The sequence below is a fragment of the Lynx rufus genome, unplaced genomic scaffold, assembly GCF_022079265.1.
Source record: "Lynx rufus isolate CCGP_SWC_20201006 ecotype Redwood Valley unplaced genomic scaffold, mLynRuf1.p SCAF_10, whole genome shotgun sequence".
Taxonomy (NCBI): Eukaryota; Metazoa; Chordata; class Mammalia; order Carnivora; family Felidae; genus Lynx; species Lynx rufus.
Genome location: NW_025814824.1, coordinates 58,315,325 through 58,342,934, shown reverse-complemented (window position 1 = coordinate 58,342,934; position 27,610 = coordinate 58,315,325). Strand labels below are relative to the sequence as shown.

Here is a 27,610-nt window from a genome sequence, read left to right as displayed (position 1 = left end):
TTTTGTTTTGTTTTGTTTATGACTATCAGGACTATTTTCACTGGTTCCATGAGAACAAGAAAATAATATCTCTGAAAATATTTTCATCTATATCTAGTAACTATATCTACTATTATACATAGTTACTTGTTGATGAAGTATTGCTGACTGTATTGTACCAGATTAAGAAAAGTGATTAATGCTTATGTGAAAAATGACTCAGATGAAAGAAAGTAAAGTACACAGCACTAATGGAAGCTATCAATCGGGGCTTTAGCCAGTACCTTCTGTAGGTGGCTCTTATGTTTAAAGAAAAATAGCCAATAATAACTTTAGACCAACACAATCTTTCTCACAAACTGAAAGAAAGTTTTCTATGCAAACTGATGATACATTAAGATTATAAATTCCAAACTATCCATGTTTCAAAACTTTCAGAATTACATAAAAAGTTAAAACACACAGGGCGCTTGGGTTGCTAAGTTGGTTAAGCATCCAACTTCAGCCCAGATCATAATCTCGTGGTTTGTGGGTTCAAGCCCCGTGTCGGGCTCTGTGCTGACAGCTCAGAGCCTGAAGCCTGCTTCAGATTCTGTGTCTCCCTCTCTCTCTCTCTGTCCCTCCCCCACTCACACTCTGTCTGTCTCTCTCTCTAAGATAAACATTAAAAAAAATTTTTTTTAAGTTAAAAACACATAATAATAGAAGGAACTATAAGCATCAAAGGCTTAAAAAAAAAAAAAAGCCCTCTGGGGTGCCTGGGTGGCTCAGTCTATTGAGCCTCCGACTTCAGCTCAGGTCATGATCTCACAGCTTGTGGGTTTGAACCCCGCATCGGGCTCTGTGCTGACAGCTCGGAGCCTGGAGCCTGCTTCGGATTCTGTGTCTCCCTCTCTCTCTGCCCCTAATCCACTCACAGTCTGTCTCTGTCTCTCTCAAAAATAAACATTTAAAATTTAAAAAAAAAAAAAAGCCCTCAATGAGTTAAAGTCCATCTTATCTCCCTACCCAACCCCGATTCACAAACGATACTGTAGCTATATTAACAAGTAACAGAAGAGAAATACCCCATTAGGAAAAAAATGCAATAGCAGCTACTACTAGTAACATCCGACCTTAGTATCCAAACGTTACCTCACTGAACCCTCATAACAACCCCAGGCAGCTATACATGCTTATCACACCAAACTAGCTAGCTTCACAATTCTGGGGAAAGGGTTGTTTGAGCTGATGAATGAGAGAATGCAATTAACAGAATAACAGAACTTCCAGTAAATATTCTGACAAAGTTGATCGTAATATCTTTACAAGAAGTAGAGCTCTGGAACTGGCTATCAGGCCCATTAGCAAATTAGAAGCACAATGGCAGGACATGATTTAGCAGCACTTCACATGGCAAGGTCTTGGAGTTTGGGTTCATTAGGGTCTTAACATAAAACAAGAGTAGGTTACAATTGCTAGAAAAAAAGGCCAAAAAGGTTTAGGAGTCATTTTAAAAAGTGACTTGGGGGCACCTAGGTGGCTCAGTAGTTGAGCATCCGACTCTTGATTTGGGCTCAGGTCATGATCCCAGGGTCGTGGGAACGAGCCCTGTGTCAGGCTCCATGCTGAACGTGGAGCCTGCTTAAGATTCATTCTCTCTCTCTCTCTCTCTCTCTTTCTCTCTCTTCCTCTCCCTCTCTCTCCCTCTGCCCCTCTCCCCCACTCATGCTCACGCTCTCTAAAAATAACAATTTTTTAAAAAGTGACATGGACTAGATCACAATAAATAAAACCCCTTCAGGCTCTCTCTAACTCATTCTTTCTTTCAACAGATATGGCCCCACTATATACCAGGCACTGGGCACCTACTAAGTACCAGACAATAAAGACGACCCTACCATATACTATGCCATGTTGCAAAAATGGCAGACAGAATCTCTACTCTCATGATGCTTACAGTCTTATCCTGATGAGACCCAGCACTAGAAAACTGAGTTCAGTTCTAGGAACTGACAAAATAGAATGTGCCTAAATGAGGCCAGCAAGAAAACACTGAGGTGTCATAAAAGAAACCACTTAAATAATTGGTGATGACTGAGCTGATAAGGAAACCAAGGGCAATGAGAAAGTTGTAATATCTGGACGCAGATCTAGATGTCTAGAAGGACATGACTATGAGTGCTTCTGAAATATGAGCAAGAGCAGGATCAGATACCAGAACTAGAGATCCAGATGAGTGAGATCTAAGGGCTCAGCAGAGACTTCAGTTTTAGTCACCATAAGTGGGGGCAAAGGAGAAAACAAAGTCTAAATCTAGATATATGACCTTGGGCAAATCACTCGTCTGAGCCTTGTGTTCTTCAGCTATGAAAAAAACAGGTGGATGAAATGAGCTCTAACTTGCCTTTCGGCTTTGATATTCTATGATGCTATACTTCAACTTTACATATGTGAAAAAGAGAAAAAATATCAATAGAAGTTGACTAATATGCTTTCATTTCAACCAATGCAAATAATACAGGATAAAAAAAGCATAAATTCCTGAGGGCAATGCTAGCCATTTCCGACCTATTATGCGCTTAGATGGTAAGAATAGAATTTGAAGGTACTTTACCCTGATCAGTACATATAGCAAATACCTTTTGAGGGTGTAGTGTAATGATTTGGTGTGGAGAGTATTTCTCTCTTATGCTGGTTCTTATTAACTGGAGTCTTTGGCTCAGGAAATACAAAGCACTCATCATTCTTTACAGCAGACTTAGGCGTATATACATTCTCTTTGTTCTTTAATTTATTGGCAGATGCTCTGCATAATACTGGAGTTAATGATTTAGATTCCAGACCATTTGATTCTGTCCAATGCTTGGCAAACTGGAAAAAAAAAAGTTACTGGATAAAGCACAATGAAGAAGAAGAAAAGTCAATTTCTCTACAACATGCCTTAATCATTTGCAAATTACCATGCACCATTTTTACTAAAATGAAATACTCTCAAAAGGATATTATTGGCAATACCAGGAAATTTAAAAATGTATATTCAATTCTCTTTAGTACATGTAGATCACTTTAGTCTGTTCTACTGACAGATCATTTTCAACATGTTTTAGGCTGAGTGTTAAATCAAACACACCCAGATCTCAGGCTATACTGAGAATGGTCACAATTAAATCCCTGAGGAATTGTTTCCCATGCCTAGATTCCCATGGTTTGTCTCTAATGTGTACCAGAAACTAAGTGTTTAGTGATTACAGCAGAAAAACCATGTTAAAATACTCTTAACAGAAATGTTGCACACAAAATATTTTTTAATCATTTTGGATTTATGGTTGAGCTTGCAAAAAAGTAAGGAAAATCCTCAGAGGCTAAACTAAGAAGAGGAGCATGAATCCAAAGATATAATAAAGGCTGAAGCTGTCCATTGCTCTAAGGCCATCTACCTACCACCTCGGATAACCAGCAGCATGGACGTTAACAGCCACGGAAGCCTTAGGCCTATGCAAGGTGGTAAGTTAGAACCAAAGTGCTCATGAAAAGCCAGAGGGGGCTATAACTAAAATGAAAGGCGGGGTGGGGTGGCTCGGTCAGTGAAGCATCCGACTTCAGCTCAGGTCTTGTTCTCACAGTTGCCCCACGACTGCTTGGGATTCTCTCTCTCCCTCTCTCTGCCCCTCCCCCACTTGTGGTTTCTCTCTCTCCAAAACAAATAGACTTAAAAAACAAAACAAAACTAGGGGCACCAGGGTGGCTCAGTCAGTTAAGCCTCTGACTTTGGCTCAGGTCATGATCTCATGGTTCATGGGTTCGAGCCCCACATAAGGCTTTGTGCTAACAGTGCAGAGCCTGAAGCCTGCTTCAGATTCTGTGTCTCCCTCTCTCTCTTCCCCTCCCACTCTTCCTCTCTCTCTCTCTCCCTCTCTCTCAAAAATAAAGAAACATTGGGGTGACTGAGTGGCTCAGTCGGTTAAGCGTCCGAATTCATATCAGGTCATGATCTCGCAGTTTGTGAGTTCGAGCCCCGCGTCAGGCTCTGGGCTGAGAGCTCACAGCCTGGAGCCTGCTTCAGATTCTGTGTCTCCCACTGTCTGCCCCTCCGCTGCTTGCACTCTGTCTCTTGCACTGTCTCAAAAATAAATAAACATTAAAAATAATAATTAATTAATTAATTAAACATTAAAAAAATTATTTTAAAAAATCTAAAATCAAACTGTGAATTAAATATAAATCCGCCCTGTAAAGAGGACAGAACAATGTTGTCTGTCCTAGGCTTAACTCTGGAGAAGCAAAATTCTCCTTTAATAATTTGCAATTTCACATAAGTTTAGGGACCAAATTCATACTTTCTGCATGGTCCTATGTGCATTCAAGGAAAATACAATCCCTAGCTCTTAAAAACCATTCCAGAGAATAAAAAAAGGAACACATCCCAATTCATTTTAGAAGACTACTATAATCACAATACCAAAATCAGATGGATGGAATAGAATGCAAGTAGAGGAGAAGAAAGACTTTCATGCATTATTTGACATTGTTCTATATTGTCTAAATGTTTTACAAGATGAATGTATCTATGTATAATGTCTGTAATAATAAAACTAAAATTTTCAAAAGAAAAAAAGACTTATATGAGACAGAAAACTATAGGACATTTTCATTTAAGAACAAAGAAGCAAAAATTCTAAACAAAATATTAGGAAACTAACCGCAGCAGTGTATTAAAAAGATAGTAAACTGGGCTTATATAAAGAATACAAGACTGGCTTAACATCATAACTATTGATATAACATATAACAAACTACATTATTTAATGTAGTTAATTATATCAACTAGTGAAAGAAACAAAAATAGATTATTTTCTCAATAGGTATTTTCTACAATACAGATTCATGACTTTAAACAAATCTTAGGGATGGATGCCTGGTGGCTCAGTTGGTTAAGCGTCCAACACAGGCTCAGGTCATGATCTTGCGTATTGGTGAGTTCAAAGTCCCGCATCAGGCTCTATGCTGACAGCTCAGAGCCTGAAACCTGCTTCAGATTCTATGTCTCCCTCCCTCTCTGCCCCTCCCCTGCTCACACTCTGTGTCTCAAAAATAAACAAACACTATAAAAGAAAAATTTAAACAAATCTTAGCAGACCACAACTAAATGAAAAACAGGTCTTAACTTGAAAAAGACAGGGTGGGAGGTGCAGTGGAGAGAGAGGAAGGCTGACAAGGAGAAGGAGAGTGAGGGAAGAGTGGGAAGGGGAAGGTTTAAGAGAGAGAGAGAGAACATACATCATACTTAATGATAAAAGAAGTATTCTTTTTTACAACTTGGAAAAACAGTGTCTGCTATATTGCTAGGTCTACTAAGTGCAGTAATAAAAAAAACAAAAGATATTGAAGGTTTAAGAATTAGAAAGGAAGAGGGGTGCCTGGGTGGTTCAGTTGGTTAAGCATCTGACTTTGGCTCAAGTCATGAACTCATGGTTCATGAGTTCGAGCCTCGTATCAGGCTCTGTGCTGACAGCTCAGAGCCTGAAGCCTGCTTGGATTCTGTGTCTCCCTCTCTCTCTGCCCTTCTCCTGCTCACAGTCTCTCTCTCAATCACTCAAAAAAAAAAAAAATTAAAAAATGTTAATAAAAGAATTAGAAAGCAGAAACAAAACTGCCACCCATAGATGATATACTTTTGTACACAGAACACTCAAAAAAATATACAGACACATTATAAGAATTTAAGAGTTTAGGAAAGTTACTGAATATAAGATCATTCACAAAAATCAATTTCATATCTATACACCAGTAACAGATACAAAACTGTGATTTTAAAAGACCTACCACTCCCAACAGCAATAAAAAAATAAGAGTATTTAGGAATAAATCTAATAAAAATATAAGACCTTTCTGGGGAAATTTATAAAACTTTATTAAAAGCAATTAACTAAAACCTAATAAATGAAGAGATATACTATGTTTATGGATAGGGGGATTTGAGGGTCTAGATTTCAATTTTTCCCAAGTTGAATCTTAAATTCAATGCAATTTCAATTTTTGAGTGTATGTGAAGTTTGTCCAAATGATTCTAAAATGTATATGGAAATGCAAAGGGACAAGAGTAGCCAAGACATTCTTAAAGAAGAATTGGCCAACCAGAGAGAAGAACTATTACAAAATTAAAGTAATTAAGATGTGTAGTGGTGAAAAAAAATCAATAAAACAATATAGCCCAGAAACAGATACACTCCTATGACAACTTGATATATGATCAAAGCACCACTGTAGATCTGGTGGTGAAAGAATGGACTTTCCAATGTAGGAGATATAACTTTATGCTCACCAGATTACAAAATATTTAAATATTAAAATATTAAATAGCCAAAAATATCAAGTATTAATAAATATGTAAAGCAATGGGAACAGTCTTCTACTTCTGGTTGAAGTATACTTAATAAAACCACTTTGGGGGAAAAACTGGCATTATCTGTTAACGCTGAAGATACTCATTCCACTCCTAAGTATATATGTGATAGCACTCTTACGTATGTAATAGGGGCCCTGCTGCACACGAGAGTTAGCCTAGCAGGTCCTGGATGGAAGCTGGGTAACCCAGCTTTTAGAAAATTCCCAACATTGTTGGGATAAGTTTGTTTGTATGGCTGGAGCACCAAACCTGCTGTACCAGACTGTACAGACTACAAGCAGTGTGATTTATGATGAACGACAGCTTTTCTTCTAGAAGTCTAGAATTTCTGTGATTGTGACGAATTCCACCAACATAGAGAGCCTGTGTAACCAGCCCCAGTAAAAACTTTGGATTCTAAGTCTCTAGTGAGCTTCCCTGAGTAGAAACATGCACACCTGCTCCTGTATTTCACTGCTGTCAAAGAGAGTGCACTCTGCGTGGCCCCCTCAGAGAGAGTGGAGGAATAACATTCACTGTACATCCAATAAGTTCAACAAATGCCAAATAAGATTAAAAAAAAAAAAAGATTATCAAAAGGAGAAGAAAACAGATCAGTTGCTGCTCTGAGTTGGGGGGAATAGGGAGTTGGCTACAATGAGGGACTCTAGGAGAGGGGGCAACAGAACTGTTCTTGATTTTGATGGTGGTCACAGGACTGTATGCATTTGTCAAAACACACAGAACTGCACACTAAAACAGTGTTAACAAATAGTTAACTATATGTAAGCTGTACTTCATTTTTGGAAAGGGGGAGGGGAGGGGAAGGGAGGGCAGGGGGAAAAAAGACAAGCGAAAAGAGGAACAGTAAAGTGCTCTAAAATGGAATCTTGGCTTTGTTCAACTTGGAAATAAATGGCTTCCCTTTTGTTCATATTCCAACAAATCTCTCATTAATGTCTTCAATGGCTTAGGAATTCATTAAATTTGCAAGCACACACCCAATACCGTATATTACACAGACTTACTATACACACTCACATTAGAGTCTAGATGTTTTTATAATTTACGCAACATACACTGCTTTAAATAGTAAAATAAATAACTAACCTGTGGTGTTTGTGGGGTGGTCACACCTACTGATGAACTGTCTCCACACCAGTCATAGTCTATCAATCCAGCCACATCATTTTCATCACTTGTTGTCATATCTTCTAGACTCAGATTCTTTGACTATTCAAAAAATAGAAGAACTCAGAGACAACGCCATCATGGTTCAATTTTTAAAAGATTATGTTCGAGGCACAGGGTGAGGCACAGGGCAAGGCCCTGGAAGCAGAAACAAATCAGATAGTATACTAAAGGAGCTCACCGTCCAGGACAGAAAACAGGAAGCCAAAAAATGCCAACACAAATTATAAGGAGAATCTCTGACTCTCAAACATGTCTTGGAACATGTTTACATATATACTCTTTAGCCAAAGATAAATTTGGCTTTATTATCAGATAATCACTATAACACCAGAGAAACAACTCGACTGCAAATCTACAAATAAAAAAGCTCTGGGGTGCCTGGGTGCCTCAGTCAGTTAAACATCCGACTTTGGCTCAGGTCATGATCTCATGGTTCGTGAGTTCAAGCCCCCCATTGGACTCTGTGCTCACAGCTCAAGCCTGGAGCCAGCTTGGGAATCTGTGAATCCCTCTCTCTCTGCCCCTCTCCTGCTCACTCTGTCTCTCAAAAAATAAATAAATGTTTCAAAAAAAAAAAAAGCGCTCTAACAAAGTAGAAAATATAAAAGAAATGACTTTGAAATACAGGTTTCTTTTTTTGCAAATACATGCAGAATATGTAGCAATTTTTCCCAGTAGGAATAAACTAGCTTTAAGACAGGTCAGCTGGGGACAGAGTATTTGGGGTCCTGTGCTAACAATACCCCCACAGTCATTTATCTCCCCCCCCTCCATAAACTAAGGGTATACTAGACACACCCTAAATTCTAAGACTATGGAGTGTAATTGGATCTTTTATTTCTCCCTCCTTCCATTTCCGAAATTCAACATCTAGTTAAGCCAGCCAGACAATTTTACTTGAATTTCTCATACGTCACCATTTACTTTCCAGTCCCACTGCCACTGTTCTAATTCAAGGACACATCTTCTCACACCTGAACTATTCAAACAGACAGTATGGTCTGTGCCACCAGTGTTTCTACCCTCTCAACCAGGGATGACAGAGTTCTCCAATTATCATCAACTAGAACTGGCTACATGGAGTGCTAGCCAGAGAAAAATACTAAAGCTAAATCTAGGCTCAGTGGAGAAAAGTAACGAACGATGGCCATCCCGAGCACTGCCATAGAGAGTAACAGCACACACACATCCCTAACTGAACAAGTCTATATACCACTGGATACATTTTTCAAAATTACAGTCCTGTCAAGTGACTTATCCTATCTTGCTCAAAAATCAATGGTTCCCATTACCTATAGCATAAAGTCTAACCCTTCTGACATGGCATTTCAAAGCTCTCTACAATCTAGCTCTCACCTACCCTCCCAACTCACTCCCTCCTTCTCTTCCTCTTACTTTCGCCCTCTTGACCTCTCAATCTTTAGCCAAACCAAATCTTTAACCAATCTGATTCCTGGATCAGACTGTATTATTGTCTTGCTGAAAATGCCATCTGCTGATTAGCAGTTCAGGATTACTTACTTTCTTATAAACAACACCTCAGAGAAAAAAGGGTGATTCTACCAAAGGGAAGAACAATACAAAGAAACTATGTTTCAAGTTTTAATGATTTGCATAAAAAGCAGAAAATAACCCAAAATTTTATTTCTACACTATTTCTTATTATTAAAATATCTACCTACCATAAAAATTGATTCAATAATGCCCAAATAATTACACGATCAGGGTCAATGCTCATTAGTTGAAAGAGAAGAGTAAGTATCTTCCCAGATACTTGAATACTTCATAATTCTTAGAAGCAGGTGAATTGAGATTGGGCCAATCCAGATGTAAGAAAATTCAATGGCTTAGGAAAATATCTCAGAACTGTTAACAAAGGTGTTATAAATGTAAAAATTTTGCTGAAGTTTATTCTAGGTACAGACTTATCTAATGCCATTCTGCAATTACCTTAATCAGAAACAGAGTTCATGATTTTGTGTTCTCTTTGACCCCAAGATCTTCACTTCAGTCTGAAAGTTTAAAGGGTCTGGAAATGTGGACAGGATGAGTGACAGGACAACTCATGGAGTCCATGGGTAAAAGATCTGTCTGGGCATGGTGTATTCACCAATCCAACAAAACTCTCCAAGAATAGACTAGAAAACCATCCCAGGAATGACATTATTTCACTTCAGAGATCCCTTTACACTTTTAAGTGTAGCTCCTGGTACTTAAAAAAAAAACCCATACACTTTTAAGTAAAGCTCCTGGCACTTTTAGTGCTTAGTTTGGCCAAAAGACCAACTAGGGAGGAAAGGAGAGAGGCAGAGACTGACAGGGTCTGGAAGGGACATAAGATTCCCTATACCTGCAGCACATGATTGATAAGTGCCATAAAGAGAGATCTAGGGGCGCCTGGGTGGCTCAGTTGGTTAAGCGACCGACTTCGGCTCAGGTCATGATCTTGCAGTTTGTGAGTTCGAGCCCCGCATCAGGCTCTGTGCTGACAGCTCAGAGCCTGGAGCCTGCTTCAGATTCTATGTCTCCCCCTCTCTCTACCCCTCCCCTGCTCATGCTCTGTGTCTCTGTCTCTCAATAATAAATAAACATTTAAAAAAAAAAAGAGAGAGAGATCTAAATGAAACATTAAAGGAATTCAGGGAGGTCAGAGGGAGATTCAACACAAGATCATGAAAAAGGTAGCTTTTCTTTTGACATAATTTTGAGAGGCAGAGAAATAAAATCACCTCACACATAGTCATTTGGGCTATACTGGATTAAATAAAGAGAGCTAACTACCTCTCTCTCTGAGAATAATAAAAGTACAATTTCCTAGTGCTAGAATAATTCAAATTGCAACCTAAATTAATCAGACTGATTATATTCCAAAGTTCCCACACCCATCCAGCAAAGGATTTGGAAGGCAGTATTTTAAACCATGGGAGGTAACAAAAACTCAGAAGATAGAGACTAATGGGAGTTCTTAGGAATGACATGGTGCTTCCAAAAATGTAAAGCTTCTCCATCATTCTAAACACTCATGACAAAGAAAAATGAGACAAAAAGGACAAAAGTAGAAAAAATATGGTCACAACAAATTCATACAAGGTATTTGAGTTATATGAGCTATAACTACTGCTCAAAACAAAAACCTAAACCATCAACATAAATGAGTATCAAAATATTCATTAAAGTATTTCATGTCATATAAAAGACAATACATCCTATTTTCAGAAATCTTACTCCCAATAATTTTTAAAAATTTTTATCCCCAACCCAATAATACAAGTGTCCTTTAAAAGCACTTGTATTAATTATATACATAAATTATATAAATAGGGGCACCTGGGTGGCTCAGTCAGTTAAGCGTCCAACTTCGGCTCAGGCCATGGTGTTGTGGTTCATGAGTTCAAGCCCCGTGTCAGACTCTGTGCTGATAGGTCAGAGCCTGGAGACTGCTTCAGATTCTGTGTCTCCCTCTCTCTCTGCCCCTCCCCCGCTCACACTTTGCCTCTCAAAACTAAACATTTAAAATAAAATTTTTTAAAATAAATTATATAAATAAACACACCAAAGAAGAATGGAAAGTCACAGTCAAATAAAACTATATTATCTACAGGGAGTAGGTTTATGCATAAGTTCTATTTTCCTTTAGCTTATCTGTGACTTAAAATTCTTCTACAACAATCAAAAATTATTTTCGTGAAAAACAAAGGGGAAGAGAGGATTATTTCCATGCCATGTTAACTTTGAAATTTTTAGAGTTCAAGTTCTGAATGTCCCATTTTCCTCACCAAAAATATTTAAATCATAAAATGTCTTGCCTCTGGCTCCTTGACACCAGTGGTGGACCCACTCATGAATGGAGCAGGCGTGAGGCCAGAGCAGTCGGTGTTCACACAAAAGGTTCTAACATTTACCTTGGTGTTTGTGAACGGGGTATCACTGGCTTGTCCACAGGAAAAAGAAGGAAGCCTTAAACGAACTGGTTTTCCCCGAGCCTTCTTGGCTAGCAGCAGAAGATAGGTAGCCGTGAGGTGATCATACTGCCACTGGAAAAAAGAAAATCAAAGTTGTTTACAAGACTAAAGTTGTTTTTTGAAATAATGTTTTATTTTACATTAACTTTTTTCCATTCAGAAAAAATAACCGTCCCTTGTACCGTGTCTCCTTCACTCTCTCATACACACAGACACAGACAGACACACACACACACACACACACACACACACACACACACACACACACACACACTTTCCACTCCCCAGAGGGAACCACTTTTAAATACTTTAAGCTATTTTGTCTATGTTTCTATGTTGCTTATAATTTAATTTAAATTTAAATGGCTTTAAAATTTTTCTTCAGCTTCAGATATTATCTATGAATTTCCTAGTATGGAAAATAAGAACTTTCCTTCCTGCCCCATACATTCTTCCTCCCTGTATCCTCCCACTATAATTTTATGACAATTTTTAGTTAAATCAATATTTATACTACTATGATTATGTAAATAGTATTCACAACTAAGTAAGGGTAATGTTCAAAATATTTAATTGGTACCCTGACTCTAAGCAATTAGAACAGAGGCTGAGAGTGAGTAGGGTCCTGGGGGACCTGTGCCATGACAATTATTAACCTTTTAATCACTGGGTTCCAGGGGAGACTGGAGGGAGGTGCCCACGGGACCTAAGGGAGGTAATGGGCTACGGGGAGGGCACTCGTAGCAGTTCTTTACCAGTGAGTATATAAGTATTCTAATATCTTAACAACCAATATGGAATTGCACCTAAACCATGCAGGGTACTCTCTTCGCATTTCCTTCTTTAATATCTTGGTTTTTCCTGAAGTTAAATAAAAAAGAGGCAGTTGTTCGTCTTACTAATTCATCTGCACACTCTCCAGCACTCTTCACCTCCCCTCAACATGTCCACATACACCAGCTGATCTGGCCCCCACTCCGCTGCCATTTTGGAGACATTCCACCTGATGTGTGCATTCCATGCTCCAGTCTGGACTGGCTTCTTTCTCAACCTGCAACTTAACTGTCAGTCTAGGGATTCCCTTCACCTCTATTCTACAATATGTCTCCAGTTTCCTAGATCCTAAGGATTCCTCTTTCTTGGTCACTTGTTTGGGTGCAATATATTCTCCAGTAACTTCCTGAAGGTAGATGGATGGGAGGTAAATTTTTTGCGATCTTGCATGCCTGGTGACTGACTGCATTTCATCCTCACACTTGATTCTGGTTTGGCTGAATATACAATTTTAGGATGATAATAATTTTCAGTTTTGAAAACACTATTCCATGGTCTTCTCACTTCTTATATAACTACTGAAAAATCCAAAGTCTTTCCGATTCCAAGCCTTTGTTTATGATCTTTTGGGGATTGTTTTTGGCTCTAGATATTTTTTGGATATTCCCTTTTCCCCCAGTTTTCTGAAATTCCACTTTGTGGAGATCTATTTTCATGCACATTTCCAAACCCTGGCTAAGTCCCTTCATTCTTAAAAACTCAGTTCTACTACCTTAGAAACCTGCAGTTCTGGAATATTTCTTCTTGTATTATTTCTTTGATGCTTTCTTCCCTTCTTCCTTCTGTTTTGTCTTCCTGCAACTTCTATTATTTGTATGTTGGACCTTTCTTACCCATTCTCTTCTATTTATGCATCTCTTTGTCTTTAAGTTCTACTTTTGAAAGATTTTCCTTTAATTTCATTTTCAATCATTTCTACTAAGCTTTTCATTTCTGTCGTCATATCTTAAACTTTCAAGAGCTATCTCTTGAAATGTTCCTTTTTAGTCATCTTATTCTTATTTTGAAAAAGAAATAGCTTCTCTTATCTCTGAGAATATTAATTATCATTTCTTAGCCATTTTCTTCCACTCCCTGCATTATCTTCTATTTCTGAATATCTTTACTTTTCTTTCTCTTCCCCCACCCCTGGTCCCCACCACTTGTTTTGATCTCTGATTTTCATGTTAGAGGCTTTCCTCAAATGTCTAGTAATCTTTGGCTGCCTGTCTCTATTTAAAGGGGAGGAATTATAAAGCACAGCTAATTAAAGGGTCTGTGTGTAGTTTGAGGCTGCTCATCAGCTTGGGGGCTTCCCTCTATAATGAACAGACAGGAATCTAAACTCCCAACCATTAGGTATAGTAGGTCCTCCCCCTTGGCTTTTCCCTAGAAATGAGTCTTCCAATATTTTCCCCACCCCCACTGCAAACAGGATAAATTCTTGGTTCCAGCATTCTCAGAGTTGAAGAGGGAAAGGGGTTAGAGGTAGTGGTTCACTGTTAAATATGAGGACTGCATGTGCCCATGCGTCCATTTCAAAATGGACAAGCTGCGTGTGGTACAACAGTGCCTCTTGGTCAATATCTCCTATCTTCCGCTGGGGTGAGGAAGACGTGGCTATCATGCAGCTCAAGGTAAAGAAAGGGATTTAGGGGTCCAATTGTTTCTCATACAGACTTTCAACCAATCTTCCTGTTCTACCCTACTTACTTCCCTAACTTCAGAGGTTCTGAGTACCTCTGACTCCTAAGCTTTCTGGAGCCTAAGGTCCTAATCAATTTGTTTATTTTCTTTTCCCAATGCAGGCACTTAGCTTTCAGCTTTCTCTAAAATGCTATGTCAGCTGCCACTTACCTATTTTATAACTCCCAAAATTTTACTCACATTACTTTTTGTCTCCTCTTTTATTCCAATCACCCTTGCAAAATGTTTTACCTTTTTACCCCTTTATTATTATTTTAGTGAGGTTTTAGCAAGTGTTGGATGTAAACATATCTGTTCAATCCATTATGTATAACTGAAAGTTTCTAAATAATGCACTCATAAGACTAGGAGACTCTACCCTGTAAGAGCGTTAAATTTTAATAACATTGAATAATATTTTTTTAATGTTTATTTATTTTTGAGACAGAGAGAGACAGAGCATGAGCAGGGTAGAGGTAGAGAGAGAGAGGGAGACACACAATCTAAAACAGGCTCCAGGTTCTGAGCTGTGAGCACAGAGCCCAGTGCGGGGCTCGAACCCACGAATTGTGAGATCATGACCCGAGCCGAAGTCGGACGCTTAACTGACTGAGCCACCCAGGTGCCCCAACATTGAATAATATTTAATGCATGTATCTCCTCAAAAGGCACATGATCCAAAGAGGTCTACTACCAAAAAGGTCTAAATAAAAACCCTGTTTTTATTAAATTTTATCAGTTAATATTTTAGATGGCCACAGTCATCATGTATGCTTTGAAATCTATAACGGACCTACCAATCGAGTGGAAGAGGTATAAAATACTGTGATAAATTATCACAGAATGTTGCCTTTAATCCAGACAGGATCAGGGGAAGGTCAGAAAAGGTTTCATGGAGAAGGTACTTGGGAACTGGGTAAAAACTATGTAGTTATAACCACTCTCCACTTTCCAAAAACTACATTCAAGATTTTTTTTTCCCCACCTGCCACATCTATGGTCTCACGTATGATAGCCCTACCTCTTTGAAAGAGATGCCATAAACTGATTACAGAATGGCTCAGAAACAAGTTGCCATTTGCGTACCAACAATGGTCTGGCACAATCCAGGCACCGTAAACAATACCTGGACAGTTTTCGATGGAGTTTTCTAAAGCTGCCTCAGAGTTTTACAACCATACTCTAACCCCTCTTTACCCCTAAGCAAAAAAAAAGCATCCTTTTTATAACTTTTTTTGGCCATAGCCACTGCATACAACTCGTCACAATCAGATGCACAGGGGAGTTCTGTGTTCAATAACAGATGAGTCGGCACATTAGTTACATTTTCAGGTGATGTCAATCCACAAGTCTAACACAACCAATGTCTCCATTATCTTTTAGGCAGCTCCAACAGGTTTACCTATTATGAAGGTTGCAATTCTAAAAACAACAACAACTAAAAACATTTTTAAAAAAAGAAAAAACATTGGGGCGCCTGGGTGGCGCAGTCGGTTAAGCGTCCAACTTCAGCCAGGTCACGATCTCGCGGTCCGTGAGTTCGAGCCCCGCGTCGGGCTCTGGGCTGATGGCTCAGAGCCTGGAGCCTGTTTCCGATTCTGTGTCTCCCTCTCTCTCTGCCCCTCCCCCGTTCATGCTCTGTCTCTCTCTGTCCCAAAAATAAATAAATGTTGAAAAAAAAAATTTTTTTAAAAAAAAAAGTAAAAACATTTAAAAATCCCCAGCTGTTGCTCACACAGGCTAAATGTTAAAGAACTGCCCAGGCACCTGGGCTGAGGGCAGGCAAGTTACTGGTACAGAGTGTTTTGAGAAACTGAGGAGTGGCTCACTATCATTCCCTTGACCTTGGTCCTTGAGGCCTTTAAACTTCTGCCACCAGAATACAGGGAGATTTGCACTACAGGGATGGGTGAAGGGATCTGTCTTGGTCTGAATTGGTTCTCATATGCACTTGTGACCCTCAATGAAGTCCCCATACCAGATGACTGGCTGCCCCCACAAATCACAGCCACTCACAGCTGGAAGAAGAGGGGAGCAGTAAGGAAAGCAATCAGGTGGAAGGAAGCTCTGGCACCACTACTGGAAGCTCTCCGGCAGGCTACAGCGGGATAGCCCGAAATCATGACACAGTGAAACTCTAACTGCTGCATATAAAAAGATTAAGAGTGCTCATGTATATAATATAAAAGCGGGACTTCTAGAAGGCCAATGTTTGACAATAATAGTGTTTCTCTCTCTGCACAAAGATCAGCAGCACCATCCCAGGATGGATCACACTAACCTGATCTCTGTCTGTCCTGTCTAACCAGACCCCAAAGTAAAGGCAAAGCTCCTGAGGTGCCAAAAACAAGTATAACAGACACACCTGATCTCAAACCTGCTGTTCCTGAGGCTCCTTAAACTGGAAAGTTCTTAGGACCAATGTGAATTCCCTGAGACTACCTAAACCAAGATTTCTCCAACCAACACTACTGATGTTTGACCTGGATAATTCTTTCTTGTGAGGGTCTGTTCTGTGCATTGTGGGATATTTAGCAGCATCCTGGCCTCTAACCACTAGATTCCAATATCATGTACACACACCCCAGTTGTGACAACCAAAAATGTCCCGAGGGGCAAAATCACTCCCAGTTGAAAACCACTGACTGAGACCAATGCTTCTCAACTTTTAATGTACATATGTATCACTTAGGGATTTTATTAAGATACAGATTCTGATTCAATAAGTCTGAAGTAGGCTCTGAGAGTTTGCATTTCTAATAAGCACCAAGTGACGCTAATGCTGCTGGTCAAAGCATACTTTGAATAGCAAGAATTTAGAGTAGTACTTCTCAACTCCTGGCTGCATACTGCAATCACTGGGAAAGCTTTTAAAAATTCTGATGTTTAGGCCACACACCAAACCAATTAAACCGTAATCTCCGGGGATGGGTCCTAGGCATCAGGATTAGTTTAGATTCCCAGAGGATCCACACAAGGTTGAGAATCTCACATTTAGAATGAATAGCCTATATTCTACTCATCCCTAGGACTGGAAAGTAAGTATAAGCAGACATTTAAGAATGAGAGAAGAGTCCAAAGGAAGAAAAACTATTCCTTTTTTTCACAGCATTCTTGATGTTGTTCGTGCCTAGCTTTCAGAATCACTGAGAGCTTTAGAGATGTAACACCAGAAAACAATATCGTGCTTCATTATCTACTTTTCCTATATCAGAAGGAAAGAAAATAATTCCTATTCCCATTTCACTTTTAAGTTTGAAAATTATGTAAAGATCACATAAAGGATACTATTTTAAAGATAATTTTTCAATAGTTCTTGAAATTCTAAGTATATTACTTTCAGGATTCAGATTTTAAAAGTCTGTGATATGGGGCACCTGGATGGCTCAGTCAGTTAAGCATCTGACTCTTGATTTTGGCTCAGGTCACGATCTCACAGTTTGGGGGTTCGAGCCCCGCATCGGGCTCTGTGCTGACAGCTCAGAGCCTACAGCCTGCTTCGGATTCTGTGTGTGTGTCTCTCTCTCTATCCCCATCCCCTGCTTGGCTCTCTCTCTTCTCTCTCTCAAAAAGAAATAAACGTTTAGGGGCGCCTGGGTGGCGCAGTCGGTTAAGCGTCCGACTTCGGCCAGGTCACGATCTTGCGGTCCGTAAGTTCGAGCCCCGCGTCGGGCTCTGGGCTGATGGCTCGGAGCCTGGAGCCTGTTTCCGATTCTGTGTCTCCCTCTCTCTGCCCCTCCCCCGTTCATGCTCTGTCTCTCTCTGTCCCAAAAATAAATAAACGTTGAAAAAAAAAAATTTAAAAAAAAGAAATAAACGTTTAAAAATAAATAAATAAAAGTCTGTGATCACACACCAAATCTTTTCTCAATAAAATGACAGGATGTCTGGGCCGAGCTCTGAAATATCCTAGTCAGAAAAGGTAAATGGGAGAGGGGACTGGGATATAGATAAAACTGGCAAAATGTCATTAGCTGTTGAACCTGGATGATGAGTAGTACGTGGAAGATCATTGATAAACTGTTCTACTTTTGCAGGCATTTAAAATCTTCTAAAATGAAAAATTTAAAAGAAATCTTAGGTACCTGAAAGTCTCTATGAAAGATCATCCTAAAGAAAAAGTCATACTTTTATTTTTAAGTTGCTTAAATGGAAACTTCAAGTTCTCATTATAAAAGACTAAGGAAGGGCCTTGCAGCAATTCCCAATCCTTGTCATTCCTTCAAAGGCATTTTCCATGCAAAACACATTATCATTCTGTTTTGTATACACATTCTGGAACCTTTGCTTATTATGTCATCCGAAAGAAATTTTTTATATCTCCTCCTCATTGAAAAGAATTGTGGCTTAGCAAAGCTTTGTTTAGAAAAAAAATTTTTGCTTAAGTCTTTACCTTGCAAATTAGGAAAGAAAAAAAACAAAACAAAACACAAATCAGAGACAATGAAAGACAGTACTGAACCAGGAGCAAAGTTGGGCTCAATCCCTGCCTATCAGGTGCAATTATACTCGGAGTCAACTATGAGTGCCTCCATCTCTAGGAAAAAAAACACATGTATGATCTAGAGATTAAGCTTCTGAAATAACTTGATAATGATTTCATGGTATTTGCTTCACAAGCTTAGGGGTGATGTGGTGCTATTGAGTTGCTTTCGGGTAAGAAGAAAGCTGTTTTGTGTTTACCTATTCCTACAGCAGAATCATAGTTCCAAGTATAGAATTTCAACTAGTAAAATCAGAACTCTGTCAATTCTCTGTGGACTAGTTTTTTCTATTTCTTTATTTTTTTTCCCACTGTAATTCTCTTTAATCAATGTCATATTTTTTTATTTTAAACTTTATTTGAGAGAGAGTGCACATGCATGGGGGGGTAGAGGGAGGGAGGAAGGGGGAGAGAGGGAAGGAGGGAGAGAGGGAAAGAGGGAAGGAAAGAGGGAGGGAGGGAAGGAGGGAATCCCAAGCAGGCTGCATGCTCAACACAGAGCCTGATGTAGGGCTCGATCCTATGAACCATGAGATCATGATCTGAGCCAAAATCAAGAGTCAAACCCAAATCAATGTCATTTTTAAAGAGGATCTCCAGCAGACATGAGAAAAGAATTGAGTGGAATAGTTACATCCATGATAAAATCATAGATCTGAAAAATGCTATACTATTTTCCATGTACTTTATCAGGATATTTCTTTTATCAATAAAGAACAATAAAAAAAAAGATATTATTCTCAAATTCATGTCATATTTCTTACCAATGAAATTAAATCCTCCATTGTTTGCCTGTTATTTCTGTGATGTACAGCTAGTTCTGTTACACAATCTTCATCAAGGTGAATAAGCTACAAAAAAATACAAATTTTATTAACAAAAAATTATAAATATATTTGTTTTTAAACTTTTTAAACTAGCAAAACTGCCTTGTAAAATCAATGCCAATATGTAAAAAAACAGGAGTTCGTCAAATTCTTCAGTAACAATAAACATTCTCCAGAATTTTTTAAGATATCAACAGATGACAATAAGCAGTTCAAGAAGACGAGTTCTTTCCCAGCCTTTCACATTCCATCACCATGTGATCGATTGCTAAAACTGTTATCTAGCCAAGGCCCTACATGCTCCTTCCCTACATGGTAAGGCCAGCATGGCATCTTCAGCAAAGAGCATCTAGGCACTAAAATCAGCGGCTACACAACAGACTGGTCAGAGTGGCTCAAACTTGCAGTACAGTGCACCTACAGCTGTGTTTGGGTTCCACAACAATCCAAGAAGCCCTTGTGATGGTGCCACAGGTGACACACAATCACCATTATGCTGAAGGTACTAGCAAAGCGTGATTTTAAAAAAACAGCCTCTGTACAAGCTTTATTTTGCTTCAGGATAGAAATTATCCAAGTATGCTGACCCATGCACGAGGGGACAGAAGTAGGTTCTGAGAACCAAATGAGAATCACTGAGAACCAAAAGGCCAAATGGGCCTAGACTGGACCTGGAACAGGAGTTCAGGAGATCACAGTGGAAGAGATTCAAAGGAATGTAATTTTAAAGTCATCTTCTCCATGTACGAATTCTCTTCACAACAGTCCCAATAAGTGATCTCTCACTTTCTGCCCTAGCCCTCCTCTCCAGGGAACAGGGATGGCTAGCTTCTCGCACCTGTCCCCTAAGGTCTGTCTCCCTATGATCTGTATTTGCTGTGAGTCCATACACTCTTACAGCTAACAGGCGTTGGAATCAGAAAAACCTTGGTTTGAATTGTGAAATCATTAAATAACTGTGTGGCCTTCAGCAGGTTACTATACCTCTCGGAGCATCAGTTCCATCATCTATAAAATAGAAATGGAACTTTGTCTTGCAATACATACAACATACGTGGAATGCCTAGTACAATATCTAAACAGAGTAGACTCTCAAAAAGTGGTTAACTAATTTTACTAACAATCATAATTTTACTTCCTCTTTGGTGTAAGAGCTTTTCAGAAATTTGAATATTCCTATTATAACAACATTTCCTCTTCAAGTTTTCTCTTTTCCACTTCCTTTAACCACCATTCCAATGATTAACGTCCCTTACCATCTTGGCCCTTTCTTTAGATCACACACACTAGGTTGTCACTGACCCTCAGTGTGAAGTGCTGAGAACCAAACATAGTATGCCAAGAGAGGTTTGCCCAGCGCAAAGCAGAGCAATATCATGAACCTTCCCTTGTTCCGGACCCCACACTTGTAATAACAGACTCAAGAGAAAGTCGTGCTGCCATCATGAAAATAGAAGAACACTAGAAACAACGTTGTATAAGCACAACCTCATGGGCTACAGAGAATGTGGAGACACAGAGGCTTACACTAATGGCTCTATAAAAGTCCAAAATGCTAAGGTAAGTTTTCACTGTATTGCTTTGACCTTAGCAGTTTCCCCTACTATAGATTCCCCCTTCAGGAAGGTCCCAACCTCAGAAGCCCAGACACTTTACCACCAGTTGGGCATCTTCTCTGACACCTTGATGCCACCACTGCTCAAATGAGAAGGAAAAGATTTCTGGGGTTCCCTCCATAATTGTAAGTTACTATCCTAAAAACAAATCTTCTCTGACACATCTTGATGCCACCACTGCTCAAATGAGAAGGAAAAGATTTCTGGGGTTCCCTCCATAATTGTAAGTTACTATCCTAAAAACAAACAAACAAACAATCTTTCTCTCTCTCCCATACCCTCCTACTTTGTGCCTTTACCACAGGTGTGTGTGGGAAAGGAGGGAAGGGTAGGAAGAAGGTGCTAGCTTCTTTACTGGACTCTTGAACTGGAACTAATGAAGAGTGTGGTAGACAAGACATCAAGTCTTAAAACTATGGCTTCTCTAGGGGCACCTGGGTGGCTCAGTCAGTTAACCATCTGACTTCAGCTCAGGTCACAATCTCATGGTTCGAGAGTTTGAGCCCCACATCGGGCTCTGTGGAGCCTGGAGCCTGCTTCAAGTTCTGTGTCTCCTACTCTCCCTGCCCCTCCCCAGCTCACACTCTGTCTGTCTGTCTCTATCTCTCTCTCTCGAATATAAATAAACATTAAATATATAGATATGGCTTGTCTCCAGCTGGGTTTTCCAAAGAGGCTCAATACTTTTAGATGGTCCCAGGCTTACAATGGTTCAACTTATGACTTTCAACTTTACAATGGTGCAAAAGTGATACACATTCAGTAGAAACCATACTTCAAATTTTGAATTTTGATGTTTGCCCAGGCTAACAATATACGGTATGATCCTCTCTGTGATGTTGGGCAGCAACAAGCTGTAGCTCCCAGTCAGCCACGCGACCACATGAGTAAAGAGCCAATACACTTACAACCATTGTGTACCCATATAATCATTCTGTTTTTCACTTTCAGTACAATAATCAACAAATTACGAGAGATATTAAACACTTTATTATAGGCTTTGTGTTATATGATTTTGCCCAACTGTAGGCTAATGTAAGTGTTCTGAGCATGTTTAAGGTAGGTCAGGCTAAGCTATGCTGTTCAGCAGGTTAGGTGTATTAAATGCATCTTCAACTTAAGATATTTTCAACTTATGACAGGTTTATTGGGGTATAACCCTTTAAGTCAAGGAAGATCCGTACTCTAAATTCTCAGCCACACGGACTCAAGTTAAATTAAGTACAAAAATGAATACCAAAAGCTAGCCAATTATTTTGGATTATCCGTGCCTACTACATTTCCTGTTCAGTAGGGCAGAAAATGGAACTGAATATAACTTCTATTTGATACAACACTTGGGTACTAGAGTTATGTGTGAAAATGACAGAAGGAGATCATGCATAGAGTTATAGAATAGCACCTATACATTAAATATCCAAGTAAATCTGAATTATTTTTTATAATTCACTCTTGACAAAACATAATAATGAGGGAGAAAAAGCAAATACTTTGAAAAGCAACAATAAACCCTTATAGCTCTTCTGTATATAACTCATTTGATCCCTGAAGCAATACTATAAGGCAGGCGAGACAGATGAATGACACAACATGTAAAGACACTCTATAAAGGGGAAAATATAACCCAAATATACACAAGAGACTGATGTTAGAATACCCACATTAGAGGTGAGAAAATACTCAGAAAAATTCCTGTGATGTACCTAAGACTGGCATTTTTCATTCCTAGCCCAGAGTTTGTTCTGTCACACCACAGTGCCACCTCTCCATGACGCTGCTCCAATAGCTATTTCAACAGAAACCAGATGCATGGCCTGGTCCTCGTCACAAAGGCCACAGCTATGCAGGATGCAGGCCCTAAATTTGAATTATTTGACCTACCAGATCCATTTCATTCTGGAGGCCTTATGTCTAGGTTCAAATCCTGGTTCTACACTTACTAATTGTTTGATCTTGGGGAAGTTACCTTATGATTCTGTGTCTCAGTTGCTTCATTTGCAAAATGGGGACAACAATACTATCTACTTCAGAGGGTTGGTATATGGATTAAATGAGTTAAAAGAGTTAAAAACACAAAGCCACAGAATATCACCTGACTCTTATAGGTAATACCCTAAGGGCTCTGTATTACATTGTGGTATAATACACAGAGAGTTCTTACTATAAGAGCACACTATATGATTATAGTAAGTATTCAGTAAAAAACAATTACTATACTAAGATATAAGAAAATTTACAAATTCTTTGAACACTCAAAACTATATATTTTACTTTATACTGCACCCAAATTTAAAATAATTTTTGTGTTGGTGAAATCAGAGACCTTCTTCATTTAGGCATCTGTTCTACTGCAAGTATAGTGGATCTTCTATTAGGATTATGGCTGAGAAGACATGCAAAGCCCTCCCACACATGGAGAAACAATGACCCCCAATGGTTGAACACAGGCATTTGCACCACCCACTCCCTCCACCTCACAAGGGGCACATCCCAGTTTCCCCGCCCTGCTACTGCACCGTTCTCACACCTGCACGCTCTGCTTTTCTTAGGCTCTCAGTGTTGATAGTTGTTAGAATGAAGTTGCTGCTCAACAACCTAACCTTACACCCAAAGGAGGTAGAAAAAGATTAACAAATGAAGACTAAAGCCAGCAGAAGGAAGGACATAATACATTTTAGAGCAGAAATAAATGATCTAAAAACTAAAAAAAAAATAGAACAGATCAATGAAACCAGGAGCTGGTGCTTTGAAAAATATTAATAAAAGTGATAAACCTCTAGCCAGACTGATCAAAAAGACTCAAATAAATAAAATCACAAATGAGAGAGGAGAAATAACACCACAAAAATACAAACAATTAAAAGAGAATATTATGAAAAACTACATGCCAACAAATTGGACAGCTTAGAAAAAACGGATAAATTCCCAGAAACATATAAACTACCAAAACTGGAACAGGAAGAAATAGAAAACTTGAACAGACCAATAACCAGCAAAGAAAGTCAATCAGTAATCAAAAACTCCCAACAAACAAAAGAGCTGGACCAGATGGCTTCACAGGAGAATTCTACTAAACATTTAAAGAGTTAATACCTATACTACTCAAACTATTCCAAAACATAAAAAAGGAAAACTTCCAAATTCATTCTATGAGGCCAGCATTACCCTGATACCAAAACCAGATAAAGACTCCACTGAAAAAGAGAACTGCAGGCCAATATCCCTGATGAACATAGATGCAAAAATTCTCAATAAAATACTAGCAAACGGAATTCAACAATACATTAAAAAAATCATTTACCACGATCAAATGGGATTTATTAGTCGGTTACAAGGCTGGTTCAATATTCACAAATCAATCAACGTGACACAGCACATCAATAAGAGAAAGGATAAGAACCATACGACCAGTAGACACAGAAAAAAGCATTTGACAAAGTACAGCATCCATTCATGATAAAAACCCTCAACAAAGTAGGTTTAGGGGGAATATATCTCAACATAATAAAAGGCCATATATGAAAAACCCACAGCTAATATCATCCTCAATGGGGAAAAATGAGAGCTTTTCCTCTAATGTCAGGAAAAAGACAAGGATGTTCACTCTCATCACTTTTATTCAACATGATACTAGAAGTTCTAGCCACAGCAATCAGACAACAAGAAATGAAAAAGCATCCAAATTGGCAAGGAAGAAGTCAAATTTTTACTATTTGCAAATGACATGATACTGTATATAGAAAACCCAAAAGACTCCACCAAAAAACTGCTAGAATTGATACACGAATTCACGAAAGTCACAAGATAAAAATGTACAGAAACCTGCTCCATTTCCATACACCAATAATGAAGCAGCAGAAAAAAAAATTAAGGACTCAATCCCATTTACAAGTGCACCAAAAATGCATAAGATACCTAAGAATAAACCTAACCAAAGAGGTAAAAGACTTGTACTCTGAAAACTATAAAATACTGATGAAAGACATTGAAGAAGATGACACAAGGAAATGGAAAGACATTCCATGCTCACTGACTGGACAAACATTGTTAAAATGTCTATATTACCCAAAGCAATCTACACATTTAATGCAATCCCTATCAAACTACCAAAGTATTTTTCACAGAGCTAGAACCAATCCCAAAATATGTATGGAACCACAAAAGACCCCAACTAGCCAAAGCAACTTTGAAAAGGAAAGACAAAGCTGGAGACATCACAATTTCAGACTTCAAGTTATATTACAAACCTATAGTAATCAAAACAGTATTGTACTGGCACAAAAACAGATACATAGATCAATAGAACAGAAGAGAAAACCCAGAAATGAATCCACAATTATATCTTTAACAAAGCAGTAAAGAATATCCAATGGGAAAAAGAATGTCTCTTCAACAAATGCTATTGAGAAAACTGGACAGCGACATGCAAAAGGATAAAACTGGACCATTTTCTTACACCATACACAAAAATAAATTTAAAATGGATTAAAGACCTAAATATGAAACCTAAAACCATAAGAATCCTAAAAGAGAACACAGGCAGTAACTTCTTTGACATCAGCAGTAGCAACTTCTTTCTAGATATATCTCCTGAGGCAAGGGAAACAAAACCAAAAATAAACTATTGGAACTACATCAAAATAAAAAAGCTTCTGCACAGCAAAAGAAACAATCAATAGAACTAAAAGGCAACCTAGGGAATGGGAGAAGATATTTACAAATGACATATTCTGATAAAAGGTTAGTTTCCAAATTATATAAAGAACTTACCAAACTCAAAACCCCAAAAAATGAATGATCTAATTAAAAAATGGGCAGAAAATGAACAGACATTTTTATAAGGAAGACACACAGAGAGCCAACAGACATGTGAAAAGATGCTCAACTCTCCACATCAACAGGGAAATGCAAATCAAAACTACAATGAGCTATCACCTCACACCTTTCAGAATGGCTAAAATCAGTAACACAAGAAACAACAGGTGTTGTCAAGGATGTGGAGAAAGGCGAAAACTTGTACACTGTTGGTGGCAATGCAAACTGGTGCAGCCACTATGGAAAATGTGGAGGTTCCTCAAAAAGTTAAAAATAGAACTACCCTATGATCTGGCAATCACACTACTAGGTATTTACCCAAAGAATACAAAAATACTAATTCAAAGGGATACATGCATCCCAATGTTTATAGCAGCATAGAGCCAAATTACAGAAAGATCCCAAGTGTCCATCAATTCATCAATTGAAGATGTGGTATGTGCGTGTGTGTATATATATGTATACGTATATACGTATATATATATATACACACATATACATACATATATATATACATACACACATGCGTAAATATACACGCACACACATATACATATATATATATACATATATATACACACACACACACACACAATGGAATATTACTCAGCCATAAAAAAAGAATGAAATCTTGCCATTTGCAACAACATAGTAAGTCAGTCACAGAAAGACAAATACCACATGATTTCATTCATATGTGGAATCTAAGAAACAAATGAGCAAAGGGAAAAAAAAGAGAGAGAGAGAGAAAGAGAGAAAGAGAGAGAGAGGCAAACCAAGAAACAGACTCTTAACTACAGAGAACAAACTAATGGATACCAGAAGGGAGGTGGGTGGGGGGATGGGTTAAATAAGTGATGGGGATTAAGAAGTACCCTTGTTTGATGAGCACTGGGTGCTATATGGAAGTGCTGAATCACTATGTTGTACACCTGAAACTAATATTACACTGTATGTTAACAAACTGGAATGTGAATAAAAACTTAAAAAAAAAAAAAAAGAATTAAGTTGCCTCTCTAACTGCATTTGCTCAATAAATACTAAAGATGTCCTGGAGGACTGAAGGGAACATGGAGAAGAAAAATGTTAGGAGCTGACAGTCATAGGAGAATCAGAAGGGATTTCTAACAGTGGGCAAACTAGTAAGAAGAAGCTAAAAACAAGCTTCATTTATTTTTCCAAGACCAGGTAGCCACTGGGAAGAGTATCTGCATGTATTAAGGTGATTACTCCAGAAAGCAAATACCTCACAGCTGTACCAAGTCCATACTGTGACATGTCTGAGAAACATCCAAGCTATTCTGTTGACCCATGCACATACCCTACTACGCTGCCTAAGTTTTAGCTGATTATCAGAGAACATGCCAAATTATCTGAAAAGGCCATTAAAATACTTCTCCTTTAAAGTATTAAAATACTTTTCTAACCACATACCTATGTGAGGCTACATTTTCTTCATATGCTTCAATCAAAACAACAGAATGCAAAACAGACTGAATGCAAAAGCAGATACAAATCCAAGTGTCTTCTATTAAGTCAGACTTAATCTGCAAAGATGTAAAGCGATGCCACTCTTTCAAATTTATTTTTTAAGTCATTATTTTTCATTTCTTGATTTCCTTATCTATACATAGGGGATAAGAATTGTTTGGACTTAGAATGGCACACCTTTCATAGTGGCTCCAGGCTTTGCCAGGTGGCTCACTTTGGTGACTGGGATATAAGCAAACATGATGCAAGCAGAGACTTGGAAAATGCTTGAAAAGTATTAGAGCTTTCCCACTTTCTTGCCTCTTTTGGAATCCAGCCACCATTTCAAGAAGCCCCAACTAGCCTGCTGCACACAATGCAGCCCCACAAACAGCCAG

General features: G+C 38.6%; 1 protein-coding gene across 1 annotated transcript in view; it reads right to left on the bottom strand.

The window, feature by feature from the left end:
- Positions 1-27,610, bottom strand: part of MELK (maternal embryonic leucine zipper kinase) — a 98,953-nt gene that overhangs the window by 14,394 nt on the left and 56,949 nt on the right. Inside the window, exons 11-14 of the mRNA XM_047066346.1 lie at positions 19,249-19,335; positions 11,443-11,574; positions 7,457-7,579; positions 2,601-2,832 (exon numbers count right to left, since the gene is read on the bottom strand). Coding sequence (XP_046922302.1) covers positions 2,601-2,832; positions 7,457-7,579; positions 11,443-11,574; positions 19,249-19,335 — 574 coding nt within the window. The remainder of the gene's footprint in view (positions 1-2,600; positions 2,833-7,456; positions 7,580-11,442; positions 11,575-19,248; positions 19,336-27,610) is intronic.